Here is a 9,954-nt window from a genome sequence, read left to right on the forward strand (position 1 = left end):
TTTATTAATTCATTTAACCTTCCCAATAACTCTATGGGGTAAACCAAAACCAAACCTGCTGCCGTCCAGTAGATTCTAACTCACTGCGACCCTATAGGACAGAGTAAAACTGCCCCATAGGGTTTCTTCGGCTGTAATCTTTAAGGAAGTAAACCGCCACATCTTTCTCCCACAAAGTGGCTGGTGGGTTCGAACCACCGACCTTTCGGCTAGCAGCAGAGCACTTAACCACTGAACCACCAGGGTTCCTTCCACTATGGGGTAGGTATTACTATTATCATCTCAATTTTTCAGATGAAGAAACCAATGTGCCACAAAATCACCTACTTGCCCAAAGCCCAGTGACAGTAAGAAGCATAGCCAGGATTCAGAATTCCAGAATTCCAGCTCTCCAACCTCTACTACGGGTGTGAAACACTTAGCACAATGTCTGGCATATGTTATGCACATGAAACATTATTATTATCATCATCGTTACTGTCAAATTTACGTAACAAAAAATTATAGACTAGAGAGGGATCATGATCGCCATCTAGTGGACAGTTCTGGAGCTAACAGGCCAAATTGAAACCCTCCAGTTGCCATGTCTTGGCGACCCCACGTGTTGCAGACTATAACTGGGTGCTCTATGGGTTTTCAATGGCTGTGACCTTTTGGAAACAGAGCGCCAGGCCTTTCTTCCAAGGCGTCTCTGGGTGGGTTCAAACCATCAACTTTTTGGTTAATAACTGAATGCTTATCTGTTCGTACCACCGACTAGGGACTAGTCAGAATCGACCCCGTGGCAACCAGTTGTTTTTGTTTTGTTTTTAGTTGTCATGTAGCTGTGTAATATGGCTGAGGACTCTCTCATGTAAGGAAGAGAATTAGGGTGGGAAAGTACTGATTGGGTATGAAAAGAGTGGGTAATGGGGGGAAGTTATGGGGCTCCCCTACCCTTTTAAGCCTCCATGATTGAGGGACCTGACATTTCTTGGCCCCTCGCATGGCTGGGCAGAGGGGTCACCCCTTGCCATGAAGTCAATTCCAACTCAAAGCGACCCTATACGACAGAGTAGAACTGCCCCATAGGGTTTCCAAGGAGCGGCTGGTGGATTCGAACTGTCAACCTTTTCAATAGCAGCTGTGCCGCCAGGGCTCTGCAAAGGGGTGGGGGGAATCCTTTTCTAGAAACAGCCTCAGGGAGCTGGCACGTGGTCTTGTCAGTAGGAGAGGCCTTCACGCCCTAAATGAGAGGGAACTAAAAGGTGCTCGAGTCTGCCTTCCTGCTGGTAGCCTGTGAGACTGCAGATCCCTCAACTAGCCCTGCCATGCTGTGCGGGGCACACGTGGGCGCGGGGCAGGTGGGCGCGGGGCAGGTGGGCGAGGGGCAGGTGTGCTGAGCCAGGGCAAGGGTCACTGATTCCGTTTCAAGCCAGAACACTGAATCTTTTTCAAACTCTTTGATCTGGAGCCCTTGAAGAAAATGCAAATCACCTTCCCCGCCGAGGGCAAGTTCTAAGTCCAAAATAGGAATGTTTTGTCAGGTATGGCCCAGACAACCCAGCCATGGAACAGCTGGCGCAGTCCCCACTGCCAGCCAGCCCACCTGTCCCTGCAGTAGCACCGAGAGTGAATGATCGCTTTTCATTAAACTCCCAGCCAGTGGACAGGAAATGAGGCCTTGCGCCTCCGCCATAGATTGATGCCTCTCCACTGCCCGCTTTGTCACCATCATGGCCTGCGGTGCCCCCATCCATCATCGCCAGCATGCCTGGACTATTGCCTGCCATCTGGCCTGCTGGTCTCCCCTGGCTTCCTTGTGGCCTCTGCCAGGCCCAGCACAGAGTTGCTGATTGACCACCATACACACACACAAAAAAACCCAAACCAGTTGCTGCTGGGTCGATTCCGACTCAAGGTGACCCTGTGTATTACAGAGTAGAACTGCCACATAAGGTTTTCTTGACTGTAATCTTTAGGGAAGCAGATTGCCAGGTCTTTCTTTGGGGCACCGCTGGGTGGGTTTGAACTGGCAATCTTTCAAACCATTTGTAGACATCATGTCTAAACCTGGGTTTCCAAGGGCAGGGGCTCAGGACGAGAGGGACACCTGGAATGATGGTGCAAATACCAGAGTTTTCGGACATTCTGCGCATGGCCCAGTGTCCCTGAGTGTCGGAAAGGGAAGTGGGAGAACTAGGCTGTGACAGCTGGAATGCTGAGATCTGAGAACCAGGTGGATGGGACCTCCAAAAGGCACCTAGCAATAACAGCAATGGGGATACATTCATTCAAAAATTTTTTTTAGGATCAGTCATGTGCCAGGCACTGTTCTAGATACTAAAGATATGTTGCTGTTGGGCCCCGTCGAGTAGATTACAACTCCCAGCAACCCCGTGTGAAGGAGTAAAACTGCCCCATGGGGTTTTATTGGCTGTAATCTTTAAGCAAGCAGATCACCAGGCCTTTCTCCCACAAAGCCACTGCGTGAGTTCGAACTGCAAACTTTTGGTTAGCAGATGAGTGCTTAACCTTTTCCCCATCAGGGCTCCTTAAAAAAAAAAAAACCAAACCCACTGCCATCAAGACAATTCCAACTCATAGCAACCCTATAGGACAGGGTAGAACTGCCCCATAGTGTTTGCAAGGCCTGGTGGATTTGAACTGCTGACCTTTTGGTTAACAGCCAACCTCTTCACCACTGTGCCACCAGGGCTCCCAAGGCTCCTTACTGGGGCTATAACAGTGAACAAAATCTATTGCCATCAGGTAGATTCCAACTCGTATCGGCCCTATAGAACAGAACTGCCCCACAAGGTTTCCAAGGGCACCTGGTGGATTCAAACTGCTGACTTTTTGTTTAGCAGCTGAGTTCTTAACCACCGTGCTACCAGAGCTCCAATGACACAAACAGATAAAAATTCCTGCCCTCATTGGAGAAGGCAGAAAATAAAAGTAAACTGTATGCAGTGTTAGATAGTATGGGCTACAGAGAAAAGGAGAGCAGGACTGGGGGAGGGGTGGGAGTGTCAGGGGGATTGCAGGTTTAAGTAGGGAGGTTTTAGAAGGCCTCAGTGTGAAGAGACATTTTGATAAAGACAAAAGGAGATGAGGGAGTCTGCCCCTTGGATAACTGGAGGAACAGTGTGCCAGGCAGAGGGAACAGGGAGGGCAAAGGCTCTGAGGTTGCAGCACTTCTGACATGTTTGAGAAGAGTGAGCTGGAGTGGGGATCAGGAGGCCTTGAAGGTCATTGAACAGACTTGGTCCTTTCCTCTGAGTGACATGGAGAGTCACTGGAGGGTTTGGAGCAGAGCTATGATGCAATATGATGTACTTTTAAGCAAAATGGTAGAGGGAGATTAGACCAAAGTTGGAAGAAGGTGGATGCAAGGAGACAAGTTGGAAGCTACCGTAAGAATCCAGGTGAGAGAGGGTGACGGCTTGGACCATGGCAGTGGCGATGGAGAGGGTGGGAAGGGGTCAGAGTCTAGAGAGATTTCAAAGGAGGAGTTCACTGGATTTGATGACAAAATAGCATATTCATGGGGCCTCTAAGGAGCCCTGGTAGCATGGTGGTTAGGCACTCGGCTGCTAACTAGAAGCTCAGTGGTTTGAATGCATCAGCTGTTCTCAAGGAGAAAGATGTGGCAGTCTGCTTCCATAAAGATTACAGCCTTGGAAACTTCATGGAGAAGTTCTACTCTGTCTGATAGGGTCACTATGAGCCGGAATTGACTTGACGGCAATGGGTTTTTTTTTTTTTTTTTCAATGATTATTACTACGACAGTGGCAGGGAATCCTTGGCCTTGCCCAGATCAGGCTCTCTCTGGGAAGCGAGGGTCCTGTGGAGACGTTTAATCCCAGCAGATCTTCTGGCTCCTGGGGAAAGGAAGACGAGGGTGGCCAGCACAGGGAGCTGGAACCTGCCTCCCTTTAGACTAGTGGTTCTCAATGGGGGACATTTGGCCACGTCTGGAAACATTATTGGTTGTCACAGTTGGGGGAATTGGTGCTACTGGGATCTAGTGAGTAGAGGCCAGGGATGCTGCTGAACACCCTGTGATGCACAGGATAGCCACCCAAAACAAAAAATTATCCAGCCTCAAATGTCAACAGTGCTGAGGTTGAGAAGCCCTGCTTTAGATCAAGCTCAGATCAAGCATAGAGAAGTGTTCTGAGAATGAGTCACCATTCCAAAGGGCTGTTTACAGAGTACAGAGGTGCTCCCAGCTGGTATGAACTTCAGGATGCTCATCAACCCCTTTTGCTTCCTCAGGGGCTCCTCAGGGGTCAGCCAACACACCACTCTGGCCATTACAACGGCCTTCAAGGCCCTGAAGGATCTGTATCTCATCTTTCGTACCTCATATTCTACTCCTGTTCAGCAACTCAGCTTTCATCACTCATATGCCTTCCTACCTCAGGGCCTTTGCACTTCCTGTTCCCTCTGCCTGAAATGCTCTCCCTGCCCGCCCATCACCAGATATCTGCATGGGTTGTTCTCTCACTGCCCTCAGGTCTTTGCTAAAATGTCATCTTCTCAGGGAGGCCCTCCCTGGCCACCTTATTTAAATTTGCAGACCCACCTCCACTCAACCCTTGCATTCCATATTGCTCTTCTCTGTTTTTCTCCATAGTCGCTTAACCATATGACATACTACATATTTTGCTTAGTTATCTGTTTATCATATGTCTCCTCCTCTCTCCAGTATGTAAGCTTCATGAGAGTAAAGAGTGCTTTGTTCACCACTATACCTGCCTGTGCCTAGGGTATATCTGGTACATAGTATGTGTTCAATAAATATATAATGAATGAACAAATGAATGTTCTAGTTATTAGCACAGTGCTGTAAAATGGATCGAGCACCAGTTTTGGTGGCAGACATGGCTTATATCCAGACTTCATCACTTAGTAACTGTGACTTTGGGCAAATTATCTAACCTTTCTTAGACTTATTTGCTTCATCTGTGAGAGGAGGATAATGACAGCAAGTACAGTGCCTAGAACACAGGTACGTAATAAATGGTAGCTATCATCACTATCTGCCATCATAATCATCACCATTGTCATCATCATGACCACGGTCATCAGCATAACCCTCATCATCACCATCTTCATTGCTATTACCACCCACATCACCATCTTCATTATCATCACCATTACCATCACCATCATCATCTAACCTGCTCTCAGGCCAGGGATGTGCCACCTCTGTCTTATGGGCAATCATTAAATGACCCTAGACACAGCTCCTGATAAATTTCATCTTGACCTTGCCCCACTAGGAATCAACTTGATGGCAATGGGTTAGTTTTTTTTTTTTCCCTCCCCACTAAAGATAGCCTTTCCTTTTCTCCTGCCTCATCCATGGAGAACATACGGGACCAAAGGAAGGCTCATTTATTTCATTTATTTATTCATTTATTCAACATCTATGTAGGCCAACCATGTTCCAAGCACAATCCCAAATATTACGAATCAAGAGATAAATGAGATTTGGCCCTTCCCCCCATCAAACTCACAAGTTTAAAAGCAGTTTCAATATAGTGTGGTAAGAACTATGACAGAGAGGCTACAGGGGGCTGTGTGAGCATGTGGGCAGGCTCCTAGCCAGTCTGAATGGGAGTGTCTCCTGACAAGGAGACTCCATGAGCTTAAACCTCACGAACCAAGTGAAGAAGTGGAGGAAGGGCACTATAAGCAGAGAGAACAGCAACGGCAGAGGCTCAGAGGCCTAAGTGATATGGTCTATTCTGGCACCTATAAATAACTCAGGGTCTAGAGCATAACATTCAAGTAGGGTGAAGAGGTAGGCCTAGGATAGAGCAAGCAGGGGACCTTATAACATGTTAAGGAGTTTGGGATGTTAGAGAACCATTGAAGGCTTTTAATCAGGGAGCGACACAATCAGATCTGCATTTTAGAAAAAGTATCTCTGGGTGCATCGTGGAGGCAGCATTGGAGGGGTAGGGAAGCAATCTCAGAGGCTGCTATGGGGCTGAGAAGAATGACGAGGCTGACTGGAACTGAGGCGATGGCACTGGACTAGGGAGAACTGCAGACTGGAAAGGGACTTAGGAGGTGGCATCAACAGGACTTGGTGACAGATTAGATGTGGAGAGTGGGTGAGAATACAGAGAAGTGTCAAGAATGACCTTGAGGTATCTCTCTTTGACACTGGGTGGTGGTGGTGCTGTCAGAAAAGGCAGGACATGGGGGGAAACAGAGTGTTGAGAGTAAGTTAAAGATGCTGAGGCCTGTTTTAGACACATGTGGCAGTGAAAGGTCTGAGGGACAGAGGAAAGGTCCCACCCACCATTGGCTCTTGGACCTGGAGTCCCAGAGAGACGCAAAGCACGCCAGCAGCTAGGAATTGGGGGCAATCCCTGGAGGCAGGATTGGAAAAATCCCTTCGGTTAAAAAAAAAAAAGACCATTTACCTCTGGGAAAAAAAGCTTTTAAATAAAGCCTTCCCCAAGTGACTAGTTTTTCCAAAGGTCACTTTTTTTTTTTTGAGAACTCATTTTGAACTAAATTGTGTTTTGGCAGGAATGGAATCTTTGAATGCAGTGAGTTTAATTGAGTGGGCAGTGAGTTTAATTTAGATAGCAAGATCTCTGCTGGTGTTGGGTTCTCTGCTTTCAAATGTCCACTGGTGGGAAGGATTTAAGTTTGAAGTATTCAAATTGGTCATTATTGAATGCAATTAAAGTATGTAATATCAATTGGCCCCCTCTGTAGTCCCAGGTTCCACGTTAACCCCTAAGTGATTAGATATCAGGTAAAGTCCCAAAAAGCCATGAACTTGCCCTTTATTCAGACCCAGGAGTCATTGGGCAGAACCCTGCCTTCTATTTTGGAGTTCGGGCTGACAGGACAGGTTCCCAGCTTGCCCACCTACCGTACCATTTTTGGAAAGGAAAATGCGTATAGAGATGCCTGCTATATTTTGCAAGGTGTATGGCTCTAAAACCTTCAACACAACTTTTGGGGGCCCAGAATGCAGAGACGAGGGCTGCAGCAAAAAAAAAAGGAAGATGGCTTGGGTGTCTGCCTTGTGCAAACCATTAGCTCACAGTTCCACAGCAGGCAGATTCGGGCTTCAGGATTCTCAGTGCTTCCTTTGGCTAGAGTTCTGGTGTGTATGAGCAGACTCAGGAGTGTTCAGGAAAGCAGAAATGCCTGCCTTGCTCACAAAATGTTGTGTGCTGTTGAGTTGACTTATTAATTTTTTTGTTGTTGTTGTTTAAAGAGGCACACTTGGCTGGCATGACTTTTGTCCCTTTGCTATTTGCCCTGCTCCCTTTTTTTCCTACCTGGAATGTGCAATGCAGGTGATGCAGCAGCCATCTTGTGATCATGAGCTACAACATGGTAAAATGATAGAGCAGACAGGTAGGAGGAGCCTGTATCCTTGACATTGTAGAGCTGCTACACCAGTCGTTGACTGCCTATCTCTGGACTGTATGTATATAGTACATAACAAACTCTTCCAGTTTGAGCACCATTAGCAGAATTATTACTTGCAGCTGAACTCAGTCCAAACTGATCTGATGGAACTGCAACTGTTGAGGTGCTGCAGGACCAAGACAGGATGGGAACTTCCATCTACTGAGCATGTTTCATGTGGGTCCTTCATAGACACTATTTCTGTTAATCCCTATAATGAATCTACCACTTTCATTATTTCCCCCTGGCAAGTACAGTGAGATACTAAAAAGTTACTCAAGACCACATAAGAAGTTCATGGCAGAATTGGGTTCATACCTGGGCTTGTCTGGCTCCAAAGCCCATAAAGTTTACACTAAACCTTGATGCCACTTAAGGACCAAGGTGGGTGGATGATTCAGGTTAAGGGGGACTCTCCAGGATTTACCAGTGTGTGGTATATAGGGTCCTTGATAAACACTGAAGTCAACAATCACAAATCCCAAAGACCTCTGACCCATGTGTGGCTCTGAAGTCAGGGTTTTGGAAGCCACTGCTCACAGTTGTTTCCTGTATCCTTCAAATCCTTCCATGCTGGAGGGGTCTAGGACAGGGTCTGCGGACACCGCTTGTGGCTGTCTGCCCTTGGGCAAGTCACTGGGCTTCTCTGAGTCTCTGTTTCCTCAGCTAGAAAATGGGAAGAAGAATAGTGCCCACCACACAGAGGTGTTACAAGGACTAAATGAACCTTAAGACAGTGCCTGGCACCTAGCAAGTGCTCACTGTGTGAAACTGTTGGAAAATCACTTATCCGCTGGCCCAAGAAGGGAGCCTTGGTGGCATAGTAGTTAAGTGCTTGGATGCTAACCAAAAGGTTGGCAGTTTGAACCCACCAATGGCTTGGAGGGAGAAAGATGCGGCTGTCTGCTTCCACAAAGATTACAGTCTTGGAAACCCTGTGAGGCAGTTCTACTCTGTTCTATAGTGTTGATATGAGTCAGAATTGTCTTGATGGTAAAGGGTTTTTTTTCCTGGCCCAAGGCACAGCTGTGTCAGCACATGCCAGAGCCTCAAGAAGCAGCAGGCTGTCCTTTCCACCCCCCCAACCCCAAAGTGTCTGCTAACGCAAAGGGCAACAGTCTGAAGAGTAAAAGTGAATTGCAAAGTTAAGATGGCAAAGGTGATGGCTTTCTCCAGAGCTTACTCACAACAGCCATCATTTATTGCTCTCCAGTCGTGTTCCAGGAACTTAACACATTATCTCCTTTCAACATCGTGATAATCTAGCATGGTTGTTATTTTCATGCCCATTATACAGAGGAGAAAACTGAGGGTCAGAATGGTAAGGACACGAGAGGGTAAACTATAGATCTTTGCCTTCCGTGGGATACGGGAGCCACATAAAAAACCCAGACTAAAGAGGCAGTGTATTTTGCAAATTGTTTAACCTCTCTGGGCCTCAGTATTCTCATCTGGAAATTGGGGGTGCAATTATATACATCTTATTTAAAAAAAAATTAGTACCATGTGTTCACATGTGTTTAGCAATGTAGAGAGCTCCTCTGGCCCCCAGAAGCAAGGAGGCTGGCCTCACCCTCACCCACTGCCTGGGAGTGAGGGACACTCACGAAAAAGGACCATGAGGAAGCGGGTCTGGTTCAACATCTGGGTCAGGCCGGCAGAGGTCAGCACCAGCAGGTTGCTCTCCTCCCGGATATGCAGGAGCCGGGGTACCTCCGTGGCATCCACCTCTGGAGAGCTCAGCACAGCAGGGATGCAAGAAGCTACCAGCAGCAGGGGCATCCAGAGTGGCTCCATGTCTGTCCTGGGGGGGCAAGGGGAGGAGCAGGCACCCTTATCTATCAGCACAGCCAGAGCACCACATCGTCACTTCCTCCCGCCAGCCCGTATGTGCAAACCTGGCCTGAGTACTGCCCACTACCTCCCCAGCAGTGGCCACAGCTTGGCAGCAGCACCACAGGAAAGGTGAAGGGTTAGGTCAGCCTCAGGTCCCACCCCCCAACTCAGAGCAGCAGGAAGCAAGCTACTCAAGACTGCTGGCTCCCTGGCCACTTTGCAGAAATGGGTCCCTAAGATGAGCCTCTGGATCTCAGAGATGATGGTCCAATTCCCCATCCACAGCCTCCCAGGAATCCCTCCATAAACAATGCCTTGGCTGCACATTCCTCCAGCTTCTGCTTGAATGCTCCTATGATGGGGAGCTTACTACCTTGCCCGCACCTTGTTTGATTCTGAACAAATTTTCTCCTCATAGGTCAATATTTTCTTGTTTCTCTTAAAACTCTCAGGTAATTCCATTGTGCAGTTGTGTAGGATTACAACTACATTGTCAAAGGGAATCAACAAAGCTGAGTCGATAGGAGGATGAGGGATGGACAGCCTGGCTTTCTAGAAAGCAGAGTGATGCATATAATTCAAGCCTAGGTCTCAGTCAAAGGGCCCATTAGTGCCTAACAGGCCTCCAGGCTTCCTGATGAATCCACGAAGTCTATGGCAGACCTGGTATCATGCCTCTGGTC

General features: G+C 47.7%; 1 protein-coding gene across 1 annotated transcript in view; it reads right to left on the reverse strand.

Moving 5' to 3' along the window:
- PDILT (protein disulfide isomerase like, testis expressed) overlaps nt 1-9,595 on the reverse strand; it is a 38,483-nt gene extending 28,888 nt beyond the window's left edge. The window contains exon 1 of the mRNA XM_003418804.3: nt 9,043-9,595. Within this exon, the coding sequence (XP_003418852.1) occupies nt 9,043-9,232 (190 nt within the window). The 5' untranslated portion in view covers nt 9,233-9,595. The remainder of the gene's footprint in view (nt 1-9,042) is intronic.
- Between the last annotated feature and the right edge of the window lie 359 nt (nt 9,596-9,954).

The sequence above is a fragment of the Loxodonta africana genome, chromosome 12, assembly GCF_030014295.1.
Source record: "Loxodonta africana isolate mLoxAfr1 chromosome 12, mLoxAfr1.hap2, whole genome shotgun sequence".
In the NCBI taxonomy this organism is placed as follows: domain Eukaryota; kingdom Metazoa; phylum Chordata; class Mammalia; order Proboscidea; family Elephantidae; genus Loxodonta; species Loxodonta africana.